The 19,492-nt window shown below is 36.9% G+C and overlaps 2 protein-coding genes across 2 annotated transcripts; both read right to left on the bottom strand.

Moving 5' to 3' along the window:
- Positions 1-6,121: 6,121 nt before the first annotated feature.
- LOC113731876 (uncharacterized) lies at positions 6,122-7,607 on the bottom strand. Its single transcript, XM_027257371.2, has 2 exons — positions 7,113-7,607; positions 6,122-6,976 (listed from the first exon to the last, which is right to left on the bottom strand). Exons 1-2 carry the CDS (start codon positions 7,473-7,475, stop codon positions 6,383-6,385), a joined length of 957 nt encoding a protein of 318 aa, XP_027113172.2. The 5' UTR covers positions 7,476-7,607; the 3' UTR covers positions 6,122-6,382.
- A 3,908-nt stretch (positions 7,608-11,515) lies between these two features.
- LOC113731873 (potassium channel AKT2/3) lies at positions 11,516-18,705 on the bottom strand. Its single transcript, XM_027257367.2, has 11 exons — positions 18,299-18,705; positions 17,580-17,798; positions 16,499-16,657; positions 16,265-16,322; positions 14,857-15,174; positions 14,485-14,724; positions 13,986-14,303; positions 13,282-13,470; positions 12,890-12,965; positions 12,216-12,791; positions 11,516-11,827 (listed from the first exon to the last, which is right to left on the bottom strand). Exons 1-11 carry the CDS (start codon positions 18,553-18,555, stop codon positions 11,691-11,693), a joined length of 2,547 nt encoding a protein of 848 aa, XP_027113168.2. The 5' UTR covers positions 18,556-18,705; the 3' UTR covers positions 11,516-11,690.
- Positions 18,706-19,492: the final 787 nt, after the last annotated feature.

The following is a 19,492-nucleotide window of genomic DNA, read 5'->3' as shown; positions in this document are numbered from 1 at the left end:
TCCCGCAAGCGATTTTGCAATTATGACGGAGTTATATGTTGTGTCGTAATGGTTTTCTATTAGCGTTTCCCAAAGGAATAATGTGGAGACTTTTGGATTTATACCTATGCGTCGTATTTCAACGTCAAATGTGCCTTTTCTCTTCACGCAAATATCGTAAATAAACCAAATTCTTGAATTGGCAAGTGAATGCTGAAACGGGTAGTCTCGCTATAGGAAAAAAGAAAAAAGAAAAAAGGCACCCAATTGCCCATAGGCTAATGGAACTAGCGAGGGTAACAACTGGCTGTTTCTCCTTAACTTCTGAAACCTGTTATGTTCATGAAACCTAAATGATTATGGTCTTACAATTATGGAATTTTGATCTTTATATATGTGCGTGTTTGATGATTTTGCTGGAATCCTCTCTTATCTATTATTATTACTCAAGTGCCTAAATTTAGCATTTTGAGAAACTTTTGGTCAGAAACGCTTGGAGCAATTTGTTCAGAGACTTTATTGGGAACGTTAAACTACCAATTGGGCTAGACGTATTTGTTGGGTTGTGCAGGAATCAAAAGGAAATTCTGCAGAAGCACCGAAAAAAGAAAACCCATCCCATAAAATAAAACAAGGTTTTGATTAGTATTTGATAATCAAGGAGTAGTATAATCATATGCTTGAGAGGTAAAAATGGGGTATCAAAGAAAGGATGGCGTCAAAGACCAAATACAACAACGTAGTTTCCGTGGTCAGCAATTCCATTAGTTGTGCACTTTGTGACTCCCACACCAGCAGATTCCTTCTTTTCTTTCTTAGCTCTATTTCCTTCCTGCTATCTCCGCCGAACAGTTTTTCTGTCCAGGAAAAGGAGGAGGGAAGTTAAAAAAAAAAAAAAGGAGCTTGTCCCTAACAACTATTTCCATTTCCATCTTTTGATAGTGAATGCTCAATTTTGTATTAAGATGGAATCGGTGTCAGAACAAGCAGATCTACTCGTTTATGGGCTTTGTCTGCATAACTGTTGAATTGATAATATGTGACGCATTAAATGGACATGGAAGTTGGAATTCACCATTTCCACATACATTATGGATTTTGGACATACATAATATATTACGGGCGGGGTGGGGGTTCTGTGTACCAACCATCCTTGATGGGCTGTCTTTGGGATGGGTTCGATTTGATTTTCTTACGGTTTATTTACTTCGTTAATCGCACTTCTATACTTCCCTTTTGGTTTCATTTGGCCCCTTTCTTTCCCCCCTGTTTGGAGGAACCTTTCTCATTATGTTTAATCACAATTTAAGTTCCCTTTTACGGTTAAAACTCAGTCTTGAGTGAGTTTAGATCCTGACATCAAATCAAGCCGCACAACCAACCCATATGCTTCATAACTGCTCCAACAATTTGACATTCGCTTCTCCATCCCTTAATTTTTCATTTTGTTTTTTGTTTTTTGAAGGGGAAGAGTGGGAGAGGAGGGGGTGAGTTTCTCTTTGCTATCTAGAATGGAATTAATCGACTCTATACTGATAATATATATATATATATGTATTTTATACTAACAGTTTTGGATGTATGTCACGTCACGTGTGACAAAAAAAAAAAAATTAAATTTGAATAGAGATTATATATCATGCATCCTGCTACTATTATGGCTTACAAGATCGAACAAGTCATGTATTGCAACAACACAAGGAGGTAAAAAACAGTGCCATTGTGTTGGCCTTATATTTGATGCATATAATCTAGATGTGACTGATAGATATGTAAGTAAGAGCAAATTCTCGATTTTTAGCTTGAAAGGCCTTTGGATAGATTGAGCAGGAAATGGGAGAATACAGAAACGAAACGAATTACTTCTTCAAGTTTGGATTATTTTTTATGGGCAGAGAGGAGGAAAGACGACGAGGATATCAAAAGCCATCATCAATTCAATCCTGAGGAATCGCTTCTTCATCAGGGAGGAAATGTACAGCAACAACCCATCAAACCTTACATTTCAGTTTTGTCCAAAATAAATTACACGGATACAAAATGAATACGTCTCTCCCTTTTTCTTTTCAATGGCTCATCCTTAGCTGGAAAAACAGTACACTTATGAATTTACAGTACTTTTGTGTTTCAAAAAGGGAAATTAACTGCTATGAACTGCTGCCGAGCAGTACTAATTAAGTACGTACCCACTGACCGCTATTAGACACAGCTGGTGGTAACAACGAAAAAGCAACGAATAAAATGATTAGTTTCTGGCAATCGGATCATAATTTCAAGGCCCGAAAGCAACAATTCATCTTGCATGCTGCTGGATGGAAGAGAAAAGAGACCATAGCATCATACTACTAAACAGACAGAAAAGAAAGAAAAATTTGGTGAAGAAGAATGGATCACGACATGTCTTTCACAGCTGGAGGAGTTAGTTGTGAAAGACAACAATACAATACAATACAATATATTATTATTATTGTCTTTCAGGTACGTGCGTAAAGGAAAGAAGGAAGAAGAGAGAAGAAGACTTTGAGAAGCTTTTCATCATCATATAACAACAACAGTAGCAACACATACAAAAACCCTTTTACCTTTGTCAAATCCAAGGGGAACTGGAATCAGACAAAAGGGTTTCCTCAGAACTGCTATGCAGCTCCCTCTTTTTTCCAACTTCTGATCCAGACGAATTGATGATCACTAAGAGCAAAGCCAAAGGAATCTCATCTCATAATAATATGTTATACATCCCCTTCCTCTCTCTCTGGTCTTTCTTCTCTCCCTCCCTGGCCTCTTTCCAAAATCATATCGACCTTAGCCCACTTTTCCATTATTGTTTCACAAGTGGAATCATTGGTCATTTACTATAACCGATCAAAAGAGTCTTCTCATCATGTATTATTTCAGTATAGGAAATGATAGCCCTACTCGATTGATTGAGTTTTCAGCACAGATCAGGGGCATCCTTCCTTCAGTTACAACTCTGCAGTTACAACAATTATCATACTTATGCCATGAATTATATCACACTTACTTCCATCCATTGATCACTTCCTTTAGGGTCTATTCTAAATTGATTCTTGTTTCTGCAAAAGTCAAAAGCTGAAGGGAAACAGGAGCTAGATGAGTTAAAATCATCACACAACTGATTTTTCTAAAATCAGAAGTTAAAAGCAGGCAAAATCAGTTGAGAGTAGGCCCTTAATAATTAGAATTAATCACCCGACACTTCCTTATTTGACTTTTGACTTGTTCATAAACGGTAGAGATACTTTTAGGTTGAAAAATCTTGCGGATGGTAAAGGGAGGGACTTCTATTCTATGTCGAGTAATACCCAAAAAAAAAAAAAATAATAATAATAATAACATACCGTAATTTCTCCTTTTTTTTCGCCCCCAAAAAAAAAAAAAATCTAAAATTCCCTGCATAATTAGCTTGGAAAAAAAATAGGTCGCCAGCTTTGTTGCTTTTCCAAGTTAGCAGACAAATTTTAATGGAAAAGACATCGAAAGTATAATGCATGATGCCCTTTTGAACACTAGCGACTATCATTTTGATTCATTTTCTGAACACTTCACCGACTTACTCTGTACTAAAACTCTAAAAGTCAACAACTTGCACGTGCTTAATCCTCTCCTTGTGTCAATTGGTTCCACCCTCCCTCCCTCCCCCTTCTTCCTGAACATTTCATCCACTTTCTTGGTACTAAAATCTTCATTCAATTTTGGTTTGTCAATTAATCTAATTAAATTTGAACAGCATTTTATATTCGATAAAAAAAAAAATTCGTTCAAAATTTGATTAGACTCGTTTACATCCTTATGCTGATTAATTCTCTCCATGACGAATTGGCTAGATTAGGTTAATCCTAGTTCCCGCTTGCAAATGCTTTCCCATCTAATTAATGAGTGTTTGGTTCTTTAATAAAATAATGATAAAGCTAAACAGCATTTGATGCCAAATCAGTCCAGGAAAAGAAGTTTTCTTTCCGCTTTTATTTGAAGACGAGGTGTATTTATCGATGTCTAAATCAAAATTGGTTTTCACTGCTTTATTAGCTTTACTAGATTATGATTTGCCGGTAAATTTGCGAACAATAACAATTCTGCAAGCTCTAAAGCAATGTGAATTAGACAAATTACTATGGATGTCCGGGCAAAAAAAAAAGCGTGGCGAAAATAGAGGTTGACCAAGAAAAAAGGTTTCACTTGCCATCGTAGTCGTCCTTTTGTTGTACTGTTGTGTACATTTATGTGCCTTTGGTAATTAAATTGTAGTGCAGTAAGGAAGCATCATTCTTGCTTACTGTACCTGCTATAATTACATTCTTGGGCTAAGTTTGCAACTAAACATACATTTAAAATGGTTATTATTGGAAATCATAATTTTGTATTTTTGGGCATCGCTCCGCTCTTCTCCGCTGGACCGATGCACCTTAAAGCAACTGCTGGCTTGGTGCACTCAGTCAAGCATAGTATCAGTCTAAAATTACGATAAGAGCCTTTTGTCATGTTGAACATTTGCTATACACACGTCTGATTACAGATAAACTATCTCTAGGACCAGGGCAGGAACGGTTGCACCTGAAGGTTATGTGTATTTGCACACGACGTAACACTGTTTACGCATGGTATAATTTACTTTCAACAACGTGTAATTTTAGAACAAAATTTTGTAGATCCTATACATATTGTAAAAAATGAGATACAAAATGAAATCGAGACCTTATAATTTGTTTTGGCCAAATCTTGTCCGTGAACTGTCAGGAACTTCATGTAACCATTCCTACCCCTCTTCCCTCTAACACACACACACACACACACACACACTTTCTCTCTCTTCTCTTTTTTTTTTTTTTTTTTTGAAAATAACCTCTAACCCTCATTAAAAGTGATTCAAAGAGCCAATTAGCAAAAATCAGGTTTGGCAAATGCATGTTAGGTTTCACTTCATTTTGGTTTTCACTCTAATAATAATCCATTTAATCAGTCGAGGAAATTTTAAGTTTAGTGGTTAAAATTGAGACCCAAAAACTAAGTTTTTGGAATCTAATCCTACTGCCTATTCCCCACTTCTTAAATCCCACTCTTCCCCGTTAGGAAAAAAAAAATTATTTAATCACTTATATTCGAATTATATATCTTTCTACTATGTCGACTCAAGTTAAATTTATTAACTCAGAAATCGGTCTTTACCAACATTCTTCATCACTAACGGGAAATGAATCGTCCAATTTGACTTGTGAAACACTAATCTTCTTCTGAAGTTATCATAAGTGTCTAATACAGTACTATTCCTTTTGCTTGGCCTAAGCTGTCTTCTATAATCAATTCTTTCACTAAAATGATTGCATAAACATTATTCATGTGGGTTTCCAATCAAATTTAATCTCTGTGATTAACAACAAAACAACATTCCTTGTCATACTTAACTTATCTAACTCTCCTCTGTGAAATATAAGGTAAAATGGAAAACCATGCATGGACCAAGATAGTAATCAATTTCCTAACTTGACATGCTGCATTATATCAACATTTCATGGCCTCTGACATACTTGATCCTGGTGGCTGCTTTATAATGTATAATAATCAAATTGTTTGGGGCAAAAAAGCAAATAAAGAAAAGGTAGGGGAACGGGAGGCTGGCGATTGTTATTTGTTGTGCTTGGGGGGGGGGGTGCTTACCTATACATTTATTGTACAGTTTTCCACTTGAATTTGAGCGTTTCAAAGCTATCATAGAATTTGATGCTACATAGGTTTGAAACGCTCAAATTCAAGTTACAGCGTAAGAGAATAAAATATATGACTTTCAAGTTGGTTCTATCATTCTAATCTATCTGATAGTTTATTCCAATTAATCTGTAACTTTTGGTCCTTAGGGTGAATAATATTGGAAGCATTTTTGTTTTGTTGGTAGAAGAATCTTGTGGTTTCTTGGGAAAGATTTTCACATTTACCGATCAGGCTTATCTTTGTCTAACATATTCTTCTTGTTTCTTCCTTTAAGATAGCATTATTGTTCCCTTTCTTTGAAAGAAAAGAATCATATTCTCTTTGCTTGAAGGCAATCCTTCATGTATTTTTATAGTAAAACTTCTCCTCAAAGCTTCAACCATCACATTAGTGCTAGTAGCAAAACAACCATATCTCAGACTAAAAATTACAATTGGTATTAAAATACACAAGAAGGAAAATTTAAGGAAAACAAACCAAAAAAGGGGGGGGGGGAGAAAAAGAAAGGAAGGTGAAGGGGCTAAAAGAAAAAGAAACTACTACTCCACTAACTGATTTTCTTACACTTTGATGATCACCAATCTGTTTCGCTAGTCTCCCTACTAATGCTAAGGATTGCAGCTTGGAATATTGGAACATATGGAAGAATCTCCTCTCCTCTCTCTTCTGAGTCTTAATCTTACCTATGAGTACACATGTCTGAGAGCTTCTTTCTTCCCTCAACAATTTCATCAAAGAAGTCATCAAGTTGGGCAACCATGCTTTCTGCACCAGCTTTGAGCATGTCAAAGCAATTCTTGAAATTTTCAGCCTTATCCTGAACGTCTATTTCTGATTCATACATCATTTTTCTTTCTAAATCCTCTTTCAGCTCATCCATTGCGATCCTCGCCCTCTGGAACTCATGAAGCAGGATTCTTGGCTGTCCTTGGATATGGTTTATCTCTGCAGCAACTCTCTGATGCAATCTTGCCGTTGAGACCATGAAGGCCGATCCAAATACCATGTTCCCTTCATAATCTCCTTGCCAGAGGCTGGTATGGGGCCAATAGTAAACAAGGCCACTGAGCATGATCAACAGAAGCAATGAGCTGACATTCCTCATTGCATACAGGACACCTCGAAATCCGGTGAATCCATTGAACTTTGATTCAATCAGCACGTTTTCATCGAACCTCAATGCTAGATGTTGGGCCCTTGATTCCATCAAGCTCTTGTTTTCCTCTTCCAATGCCACTATTTCCCTTTGGCAACCGGTGAGTGCTCGAAATACCTATCCAACAAACAACTCATTAGAACACTTCAAATTGTATCTTATGTTTTTAACCACGCAGGTATCTAAAATATTTGATCAAACAAAAAGTTTTTTCACTGGTTTAAAGAAATCGCATGATCATCAAGAGACTAACCTGGCGGGAAAGTTGCATGTTTAAAATAGCATGATCATCAAGAGAAGAAGCAATATTGGTTCCAGCAGAGTAGTAGTTCTCCATGTTGCATACCCCTGATTTCAGTATGTGGCAGGCCTCCCAGAGCCTGGAGCTTTCATCCATGTATTCGTCGAGCCATTTCTCGCCAACAGGCAAATGAAGCTTCTGAATCAAAAAGGTCAACTGGGAGTGAAAGGATTGGAGCAAGGAGAGAACCTGTTGAAGAAACTGGAAAGACATGAAATTTTGCGAGAGGAATAAATGGTCCAGGTTGTCAAGGCCCCTGGTGAGGAAGTTGTAGAAGCCATTGACAGAAGTTGTTGATGAAGAATGACTCATCATGGGAAGCAAGTATGTAAAAGGATGGACTTGTTGGTATGTTATGAGAAAAAGGTGATAGAGATTGACAGATATTTAAATTGAAAGTTTATACTAGAAGTTGTAGAAGGAGGAGGAGGAGAAGAAGCAAAAAGTGTTTATAGACTTGAGTGCTCAGATTTCTATACGATGATAAGGATTGGTTATTGGGAGCAATGATGTTTGTTTCCTGCAGAGTGGAGGAGATGATTGAGAATCTGCCAATGTACCATTATTTAATGGCAGAAAAGAAATGCAGCTGGCTAGGGAGAAAAGAAAAAAAAAAGAACCAAAAAGGTTAGATAGAAGAGTCTGCAATGCAAGTTCAACAACAACACAGGAGTCAATATAAACTTAATAGCTTTAATTTCACACTTTTTTCTTCTTCAAAAAGTGAGTGAATAGGAGCAGTGAGAAAAGGAATCCACAAAAGAAGATAGCAATTACTGGGCTATGTTAGATTCTTGTCCGTAAAATTTCAGTTACCATACTTTTATATCTGTCTCTAAAGGGGGGTTTTGCTAAAATATGTGTATTGACAAGTGATAAATAGGGAGAAAATCTGCAATCTTTTGGAGCTCTTTATTCCATGACGCTATAGATTTTGTTTCTTGGGCTGTAAAAGTTTGACTAGTTTGACTGAGGAATGATGCCTTCTCATTCTTCAATTTTGATTTGGTTCCCTTTAGAATTGAGTGCTGGTGTTGGCTGCTCCAGTACCTTTTTCTCTTTCTTTCCATCCAATTTTTGGTTGTCCTATTTTATTGAGCAACTTTTGGCTAAGTAACTCCTTTATGTGGTTTTCCGCCTGGTTTTGCTTTAGTTTTTTTAAGGAAAAGAATGATGAGGTTCCACGAATACAGATTATAAGCAGGAGATGCTTCCCTTTTCTGTCCCCACCATTCTATTTCGGGCACTATTATCAACCCTTTTTGTGTTTTTCATGGAGAGGAATATATTTGGCCCTTCACATTAAACTCGAACTTGACCCGATTTTAATGGGGTCCCCCAACCCCTCCCAGCCTACTCATGATCTCTTAATTTAGCATGAAATAAAAAAGTCCAATAGCATATTTTTATCATTTCTTTAAACTGTCAATTCGAGCAGAAACTAAAAGGAAAAAAAGGAGAAGAAATACAGAGTTTATATAGATCTAATTTTCATTGATAAAGAAAGAGGAAACCTATTTTCTTTGTTATATTCTCTGGCATCAATGTGGCATAATAAAGGGAAACGTTTTTTGCACTTCCACCATTTATTTTATTATATGATATGGTCTAATAAATGAAAACTGTATGATTACGATGATCGTAGCAGTGTGATTAACAAAAAATGAGAGTGAAAGTCTTCACTTTTTGTTTTTTTTTTTCAAACAAAAAAAATGGGAGTGAGTGATAGTAGGAGTGTGATTAACAAGGAGGGGTCACAGCCTCACAGGGAAGGGTAGCAGCCTTCCTCCTGCTGTTGCTGCTGCTTGTATAAATGATATTGGCAGAGTACAAATCCTGACCAACACCCTAGGGACCCTGGTGGCCGCTGGACCAATTGGTTTAAAAAAATGAGAGTGTAAATAACATTTGCTTGTAATAAAATGAGGCGAAAGCAATATCCATCATGACTGTAATAATCCAATTTCAAAATTTGATTTTCAGAGGAAGCATTAAACTGGTGGTGAATATGCTAGCAGGAAGGGTTTGGTGCTTAAACTTTTTTTTATTTGTCAAAACGATAACATTTGTATTGATTTAAAACTTGATAATACAAGTATATACTTTACAAAAGGGGCAAGCTGCCCTCACAATCCTTTCTTGCTAGGTCTTTTATCCAGCCCGGAAAATTTGTTTCCCAATATACATCATTAACTAGCTTCAAAGCAAATTATGCTAGCCTATGACACACTTCATTTCCTTCTCTATATATAAAGGAGAAATTGCATTGATCAAAAAACATCCTCAGCTTTTGTGGTGCTTAAACAGTGGCGTTCAACCTCAAGCACAATAATGCACATTGGAAACAGAACGATTTTAAAGAAGACTAGAAAAGTGACATTATAGTCATACTGCAGGAGGTCACAAGTTTAAGATTCTGACTCTCCTATTACCCATGACCAAAAAAAAAAAAAAAACCAACACCGATCATAAAGTATACAGGAAAAGAACCTAGAAAAGCTTGTACTAACAGTAGTTTAATTGGCAGAGTTTCAATATGTTGGGTACATACCCATATAATTCTTGAGTTCAACTTTCTTTTTTTCTTTTCTGGGGTACGCCTTGGTGGAGGAAAGAAAGTTCTTGAGTTTATTGTCACGCGGCCCTAGCTAAGAGATTCTCTTACGTCCTTTCTGATCTTGCAAACTTTCTACAACAGTTTCTGTCCATCAATGATGTGCAATGAGCAAACTTCTAACAGTATGCTGAAGAAAACTCAGTAAGTTTGTAAAGGAAATGACATCCAACATATGTACGTGACTTCTTCACACCAGGTTATGAGTGGGGCATGAACTTTGGTGACAGGCAATCAATACGCCTTATAAAAGTTTATGGAAATTCCGTTACAAAATCAGTCAAGTCTCTCAAAAGTTACACATCAAGGTAACCACTAAAATTTGCATTCACCATAGAGTTTACACAAGTTTTCTGAACGAATGCGCGTTTGAAATTGCTATTTTTAAGAGTTTTTATATAAAAATGCTCCGTAGCGATTTGATATATGTGATGTGAAAAAGTGATTAAAAAATATGTTTCTTTCTGTAAAAAAACTACAATCAAGACAAGGTATTTTTTTCAATAGTAGAGAAAGCCAATGAAATGTGAAGATTGATTAGTTTCTAAAAGAATATAAATATTTCGTAATAGTGATGTAAATTGATATTTGACAATTTATGCCAAATTTAGCCACTACTATAGTAAGACCCTTATGCATGAATTTGTTATCATGTTATTTAAGACTTGCGAAAATTATCTTTAAACAAACTGTTTCGTTAAGACCCTTATAAGTGTAGGACAATAGTACTATATGTACATTGTCCGCATCAAAATCATGCCAATGTGGGGATCATAACAAGGATGGGACACCATTACAGACGTTTCTGATGGTGCAATTGGGAAGAGAGAGGGAGAGAGGGTTGTCAATCAAATCCAAGCATAGGCGATTTGCATGGAAACCAAAAGGGCAATCGAAATTTGCCAACCAAAGTGGCACTAGTGCTTTGATATCCAACACCAGAGTTAGCATTCCTACGCGGACATATTGGTGGACTGCACTACTAGGCTTCTAGCACAAATCCGGGATCTAATGCATGCATAAGATCAAGAGGATTAGGATTCTGAAATAATGAGTGATGCACTTATATATATAGTCCCTTGCCATGAGAACTCATCATCGCATCCCTTGGTTAGGACTTTTTTGTTGACTTGAGAAAGATTTATCACTCACATCCGGGATATCAATCAGGCAGTCTTGGAAAGAAGAAGAGATTTGAGGTTGATAGCTAATATTGACTGAAGATATGTTTGATTTGAGCGTCAATTTAAAGTATAATGGGCATTTGTGACTTCAATCTGGCAAATGCTCCCTTCTTTGTGTGTCTTTTTGTTAGCACTTTTCAAGGCATGGGTTGAGATGAAGACAAATTGCAGCAGTTCAGTAGCATGCACTTGAAGTAAATAGTTTGTTAGGACACTAAGCTGCACAATCCTGGATAGATGGTTCATAGGTGGTCGAGAGGGAGCCACGTTCAATAGTATGGACAATTGCAGAGGATCTATCAAGGCTTCGTGAAGCTAAAATGTAAATCAGAATCTAATGTTGTCTATACAAATCAAGAAAAAAAACTAGTACTGATTTTAAGGCAAGCTGCAGGTTTGTGAACACAAAGTTGAGAAAACGGAAGATCTAGGCGCTCGAGCATTATCGGAAGGGCAACCTTAGACTGAATATCAATCGTTTATGTCCCGAATTCTTTAAATCTGGAATTTCTTTAATCTGATACTTTCTTTTAAAGGACAATTAAGAAGAAAGACGGTGACTAATAAGGAGCTTGGCTTGCATTCTGATCAGAACTATCACAGATTTAGGTTTTTCATACAATTGAAGTGAAATGATCATTCCGGTGGCCGAACTGCTGGTAGACTACAAGAAGGATGTACTAGTTTTGATACATCCCTCCCTAGCATTCAAGTATTATTATAAGAGATTATCTAACACTTCATCACGGAACTGTGATCTTCAATGAAGAAAATTTTGTCATTGTCTCTTATCACTTCAATGGAATCAATTTCAGCTCCTCCTTCACTTACCACCGCTGCATTTGTTGCATCAAATCCGAACTTTTTACCTGTTGGAGAGATTACAAAGAAGTTTAACTCCGACTATTGAAACCATGTATTAGTTTCTGCAAATTTATTGATACTTATGAAATCATGTCTCATAATCAGGAATTTTGAACTTAAAGTGACCTTCACTATACATAATAGCACCAAGATAGATTCTTCCAAAGAGCATAACTCAGATTTGAGAGGAAGTATTTCAAGTTGGTCACCTATAATTTAAGATGAAAGGATTTCATTTTTTAGCTTTATTTTGGAAGCAAAAGAAGAGTTAATAGTACGACAAGGATGAAAGCCTACTGAATGGGAAAGGAAAATAAAATGGTTCAGAGAACATCTAGTTAAAAGTGAAGCAAAATAGGATAATAACAAGTACCACAAATTTGACGAAATTACCTGCAATGTTCTTGAGCTCCGTAAGTGATTTTGGCAAGCTGATTAATCTTCCAGGCTCACTGCAACGTATATCTTTCCTGATGACAGGATGGCCTCGATATATACTCACCCTTACGCTCACCCTCGTAGAACATGTGCCTTCAGAACATTCCTTGTCACATTCATGCTTTATCTCATTCCACTTAAAGGCATCTTGACCCAGTGTATCAGGTACTGTTATCCGATGTCCTACCTCTCGTTTTTGCAGCATTTCATTTACATTAATAGATGAAAGTTTGTGCTTAATTATATCATCAACCTCAGCTCCATTCATCAAGAGAAGTTTGATCATGTCTGTTTGGTTTTCTGTTACGGCAACTTGAACAGCTGTCATGCCGTGGGGATCTTTGGAGTCAATATGAAGTCCCTGTTTCAAGAGCTCTTTCATAACTGCAGCATCATTTTTTCTTGCTGCAGTGCATAAGAGGTCACCAGCAAGGTAGGGATCAGAAATGGACGCCCAGTGGTAGAGAATTCGGAATACTGGTTGGTGCTTTGCTGCTACAGCTTCCCAAATTGCAGTATTCCCATCTATATCTGCCATCCGGGAAGATTCTCGCATGTTAGACTTGTTTCCCAGGGAAATATCATTTAGTTCAATATCTATATTAAGAGAGATTAGGATGTTCTTTTACCCTGCAGGTATATGTTACATCCGTGCTTAAGGAGAACCACTACACATTCTTCATGCCCTTTCGTTGCTGCTATATGCTGATAAATTAGAAAAGAAACATAATATGGACGTTGTTTATAAAAGTAAACAAAATTAAGCATATTTTATGACTACTGGAGCTATCAGAATTAACAACTAGTGAACAAAATTTACTTCTTGTGAAATGGAAATCAGTCTTTTGGGGCTTTACATAGATATGCCTATCGGAATATCAATCTCTAAAAGAAATAGAGAAGCCCTACAATTGTTCAAATTGTTAAACAGAAATTGGTTAAAGTCTATAATGGTCATAAAAATTTCAAATTGTGAACATAGTTTTTCACAGGTATAACGCACCAGTACTGAAGAACTTACCAGTGGGGTTCTACCTTTGGAGTCTCCAACATCAGGATCCAAACCTGCCTTTAGAAGCTCATCTAGAAAAGCAGCATTACCCGTGCTGGCTACTGTCAGCAAGTTGATAGACAAATTTGGATCACCCTCTTCTTCCACACCTTCAAGAAATAAATCCCCAAGACACAAGTCTTTAAGGTTTTTGTGATGCTGCAGCAGCCAGAAAAAGCCTTAGCTGTACGTGTAACCTTTGAAGATCAAGGCAGTTAAAAAAATCATGTCCCTGAACTAGCATTGCTTAGAGTCTTTTGTCATAGCTCGGACAAAAACTCTCAGGCACATAAGTAAACCAAGTAACTATTATCTAAGAGATCCTTATTCTGAATTCTTTTTATTTTTAACATTAAATAGTTGGTGTTACTTGTCTGATTTTGGTGAAAGCTTATCACATTTGTAGTTAGCATTTTTCTAGCCAAAATCCAGCTGGAGCAGTTCAAAAATCAAAGATCAACGGTAGGATATTTTTATATGGAAATTAACGTAAGGATTGTTCTATGAAAAGATTGGAGTATTTAATAATCATGCCAAAGTAAGAAGTTTGAGATAAAAAGCTGAAAATTCCTGAAGAACTAGTTTTCCTGAGAAGTGAGTTTAGTGTCTTGCACTTAAGACAGGAAAGAAGCATATATAGCAGCTTAAACTGACTAAATAGGTACTACATATACCTTTAAAAAGTTCCTAATCATTGCAATGTTATCCTCTCGATCGATCTTCATGGCTTCAATCAGGGCACTGGTTTTCAGCCTCAACAGTTGTGAAAGCATCTTGGTTCGATATGTAAAGCATTGAGGCCTGCAGCAAAATGCTCCGACTTCTCCAAACATGTCTCCAGGTTTTAAAGTCCAAACAACTCTCTCTTTTTCCATGTCGGAGGCGATTATTTCCACTTCTCCTGATACGATGATGTAAACATCGTCTGGTGCTTCGTTATGCAATATGACATCTTCTCTAGGGGGAAGATATTCGGCCGTCACATCTGCAACCTGATCAATTCAATCAAAGGGCAAGGACATCTTAAAAAATGGTGTCATCAGAACTTTTAATTCTTTATATAAAACAAAATGTTCAAAGAAGCAATCAAATGACTGGTCTTTTTGAGCCTTTTAGCATATAGATTCAAGAAAATGGACAATATCTTCAAATTTCACTTGTGATGCAACTTACCAAAAGTAAAATATTTTCTCTGGAAACACCCTTGAAAAGGTAAACCTTCTCGACTGTAGGCAAAAATAAATGTTGACGGATACTCTTGCAAATACTTCTGGGCAGCTGTTCCATCAGCTCTTGGTGATTCAATCTTTCAGCCTTAAATCTTAGACACATATAAGCTATGATCTGCTCCTTCAACCTGGTAGGCAAGTGATTTCGGTTCACAAAATTGGATGCAGCTTCAATGCTATTTCGCTGCAACATCAGCCGAAATATCAAAACAATTGGCAACCAAGTTCGACTGGCCATATGACACCAGTACTACGGTATCTAGTACAAACTAGGGAATAATGAGGAAGAATGATTTGAAATAAATGCAATGCGTACAAATTCCATGGTTCGACGAGTCCCTTCAACAACCAAGTTTGTCATGTTGCCAATGATGTAAGCAGTTAGTCCAAGATTGAAAAGCATATAGAAAATTATGAATATCATCTCCAGAGTGTTCACTGCATGCATATCACCATAACCAACCGTAGTCATGGTGGTGATAGACCAGTACATAGCAGAAACGTATCTGAATCCTAGGCTTGTCTCTCTGAAATTTGGAATTGCAACTCCAAGCCAGGTTTTCCCTTCATGTGGATAGCGATCAGCCAGCAAATAATACAAGCATCCAGCACAATGCACAAGAAACAGTGTCACCTACAAGCAAGATAGTAGCAAACTAACTTCAAAGACTAATGATTCTTGTCTCATTCCCATGTCAGTTTGCTCTCTCTGATAAACACAAAAAAAAAAAAAAAAAAAAGGGAAGAAGATTACTAAAAGATGTTTCCAACGGACACATTTTTTGCTTACATTTTACGAAAGGAAGATCATCACCGAGTTCACAATCATCAGAAAATACCTGGATAAACTTAGTCTTGTATATTGACTCTTTAAATATTTATTATTGTATCGTTGGTCTACACAAGATCGTATGTCCAGTACAATTAAACTCTATTTACAATTAACCGAGCCCATCAATATTCTAGGCCTCCAGCAACAATTTGAGCAAAGCACAATTGTGCACCTGACTAGAGCCCATGAATGGACATATGGGCCTCCAGCAATAATTTGAGTTACTACACACGCGTCTATTAAATATACAATTGACTGCAAGTAGACTTGAACCCGAGCCCATGAATGGATATCCTCGGCCTCCAGCCAAAATTTGAGCCGCTACACTCACTCCTGATTGGCCCAATTGGCAGACAACTGAGTTTACCCGCTAATATACTCCAGCTAACTAATAACCATGGCCGGTTTGGATTGAAGTTTTTTAAAGAAAAGTTTTTACTTTTAAGATATTTTTTAATTTATCTCATGTACTCCCTCCGTCCACTTTGACAGTCCTATTTTCTTTTTTCGTCTGTCCCACATTGTAGTCCACTTTTCAATTAAAAAATGTAGTTGTATTTTAATTTTCCTAAATACCTTTATTCAATATAAATTATTGTTACTATAAACCTACCCCATTTAATGAGAGTTGATTCTTTTTTTACCATCAATTCAAGTTCCCATAAAGTTGTACTCTAATTAATGTGAGGGCATTTTAGGAAAATAGCTACCTAAATTGATTGTTCCAACAAAGTTAACTACTTTTTCTTAAACTGTGTGAAAAAAAAATCAGGACTATCAAAGTGAGACGGAGGGAGTATATTGAATCTTTAAAAAATATATATATATATATTTATAGAAAATTTAGAAAAAAAAGCAATCCAAACGGGAAAATTATGGGCATTTCACTTACAGATAATAGCCAAGCACATCTGACCCAAAAATAGTTGAATCTAATGTCCTTTTCTAGCCTGCAGGAAAAGAAAGGAGAGATATAAAGTGCATTAAAATTTTTACCACATTTTTTTTTTGAAGAACAAATTTTTACTACTTGGTTTGCCAAAATTTTACTACTAGTATCTAAGGTAGGAATGGATAGATACGTGCATGAACTAGCTAGAGCTTGACATGGTGTATAGTAATTAACCTTTTGAAGAACTTCTTAACCCGCCTAATCCGCCAGAATCTGAGCATCCCCAAAACTGAATAAGAGAGACCACTTTGATGTTTGCCCGTAAACAAGAAACCTATCATCTCGAAGGGGATTGTTGAGGCCACATCCATTAGAAACCACGTTGACAGATACCTGCATGCATGTATTAATATTGTATGTGCATGGGGGTTTAATTTTGTAATTAATTAGCCTGTATTTGTTTGTTTGTTTCAGCTGGAGCATTAATTTAACGCATTAATACATACATATATATATATATATATCGGAGAGCTAATAACAATCTTTGCTTGCTAATTATAACCCTGCAGTAAACTAATCTTGTGTGTGAAAGGAAAGGAAAGGGAGATGTTGTAAATTGTAATTGTCAAAGAGCTAGGCGAAAGAAGTTGCCAGGTATTGATTGGCCAATTTCTTTCATAGCGACGGATGAGGCTAAAAATTGTTATGGCAAGCAAAGATGGGTTTGGTGTCTAATCGGGTGCTGGTAGGCTGAAGTTGGCCGGTTAGATACACTCTGCCTTCATCACTCATCCACCAAAAAAGAGACAAATCCATCATTTGTATGTAGGGGCAGGAGATTACTAAATTCGGTTCAATTATTTGAACAAACGTATATGGCGATTTACTCGAAACACCACCACTGGAGTGGTCCAATTCCCCACAACCAGAGTGGAGAATACATAATTAATATGATATCCCCCAAAACCTCAAGTACAAAAGTAACAGAGAGAGGAGATTCATTTTATATCATTCTGATCTATCTTAAGTAAAATATTATATTGACCTCGTTTTCTGGCCATAAATTTCAGCTTCGGTGGGTTCTTGAATTTACCAAGTTATGAACGGTTGGTTGATGGCAGGATTATAACTAATGACAGGGTCTAAAATTTTTTCTAACTATTTGACCGTGGACCATGTGTTTATGGATCATTGATCTCAGCCAGAGAATATGGTGTTGAAAATAAAGCACCTGCCGACATAGATCATAGATCGCGAAACATGGAAAATGAACCAAACTTGTGTGAGCATGAGCATGAATTAGTGGTGCACTCACCTTTTAGCAATCTTCTTGGAGTCGAGAACAAGTAGCTGGGTTCTGGGATCGATGTATGCGACGAAAAATGTTAAGACAATATCAACTGCGAAGAAGAAATCAACAATGTTGTCTGCCACGTAGAGCAGTTTCTTTGGATGGGAGCTGAGAAATGCAATCTCAAAGGGGCAAACCCATGCCGAGTATGCCACCAAAAGGACCATTAGCGACTCCCAACACCTGCAAACAAAGCCATCCTCAACCATTCATTCGATCCCTTTTGTCATCACTTCACCATTATTGCTTCCCCCTTCGGGTTTTTGATTTTAATATTTTTTAAATCATCAAAGCTAGCTATAGATTTTGAGTAAATTCATCTAGTATATTTATGCTGTTGTTTTTTCGGTTCAAAGGATACTCCGAGCTTGTGGTATAGGGGGATTGGGAAAAGCAACCACTTGAGAGTTGAGAATCGAACCAGAGTTCTAATATAGTCAATACTGAACATTAGTACTACGTACGTTAACATCCAAAATAGGGTGTACGCTGTACACAGAAACTATAAGTATCTGTGGGCTTTTAAATGAGGGAATTTTGAACACTGCTGGATTTCTGTGGCTCTCATACGTACCTTAAAGAGTGTAAAGGAAAAAGGCAGCATTTATTTATCCACATGCCTCGTTCTATGACTAGTACTATTTGCCCAAAAGACATATAAATAAATGGAACTTGAAAGTCACCTGTATCTTGAATCCATTGGAAAAATGACCCTCCCTTTGAACCGAGTCTGGTTTTGGTCGTAACTTGAAGCACCCAGTGGTGGAAGAATAAGCTTTGACAAGTTTCGCAAACTAAGATCTTTGGAGCCGGTACTCCCATCTTCCTCCCCATAGTCACGGCCGTGTGGTTTTTCAGACTTGTCCTGTTGGCTTTTCTTGCCACTGTTGTTCAAGCTGGAGCAAGAGGATAAAGTATAAGCCCAACATTTCTTTTCCATTATTTCTCAGGAAAAATGTCTCAGCACTTGAAGGAGAGGTGATGTGGGTGTAATCTTGAGCTGATTTTATTCAGAGTTTGCATATGGGTCGAAGGAAGCAGAAAAGACTGAAGAGAAAGAATTGTGGTGTGAGTAAGATGCAATGGTTGGTGGTCCTCTCAAGCACTACCAGACTATGGTACAAGAAATGATCCCTCCATTATGTTTGATTGAGAGATTTGTAGCGAAAAGAAATGAAAGTTACTTGCATTTTTTTGATTGATTGCCATGCGATAAGGGGCATGTAATCCGAATGTTGAAGGTTTCCAATATTTTGGACCCTTGTGATGATGTGAACTCAAGGGCCCTCTCTATTGTTTTCTCATTCTGTTGCAGAAAAATACATGTGCCCCACATAATTGATATTGCAATGAATCCTACACACAATACAACAGCCAAATTCACTTTCTCATGTTGCTTTTGTAATTTGTACGAGCAGGGTCTTGTAGCTAAGTAGTAGTTTTTTTTTTTTGGAAGTATGATAGTACAACAATATTATAATTGGTCCTATATTGAGAAAAAGGGAAGGGAGATAAATCTATTTAATCTATTAAAGGGTTCGAAAGCAATTAAATAATCTTCGACCATACTTTAAAAAATTCCAACATGGTTAGGGGTTTGACCCCCTAACCTATGCCCACGGAGGGATTTAGTCCTCCTCTGGTGGCTAACTGAGCTAGCTCAATTGGTTGTGGTTGAGTAATTCTTTTCCTCAAGTCTTAGTACAATGCCTAATTATTTATCATTTGTTGTGTGGGTACTTATCATTAGAGAATATCAATTTTATCCTTAAAGAGAAAACTAAATTTGTACTTTTGGATACTCCTCTTTTAACGGACAAGGGGCATGGACGGTTGTAGGTGCAACCGTCCCCAACGGTTTTGGCCATTTTCAACAG

The sequence above is a fragment of the Coffea arabica genome, chromosome 2c (genome assembly GCF_036785885.1).
Source record: "Coffea arabica cultivar ET-39 chromosome 2c, Coffea Arabica ET-39 HiFi, whole genome shotgun sequence".
Classification (NCBI taxonomy): domain Eukaryota; kingdom Viridiplantae; phylum Streptophyta; class Magnoliopsida; order Gentianales; family Rubiaceae; genus Coffea; species Coffea arabica.
This window is presented reverse-complemented; position numbering and strand designations above follow the sequence as displayed.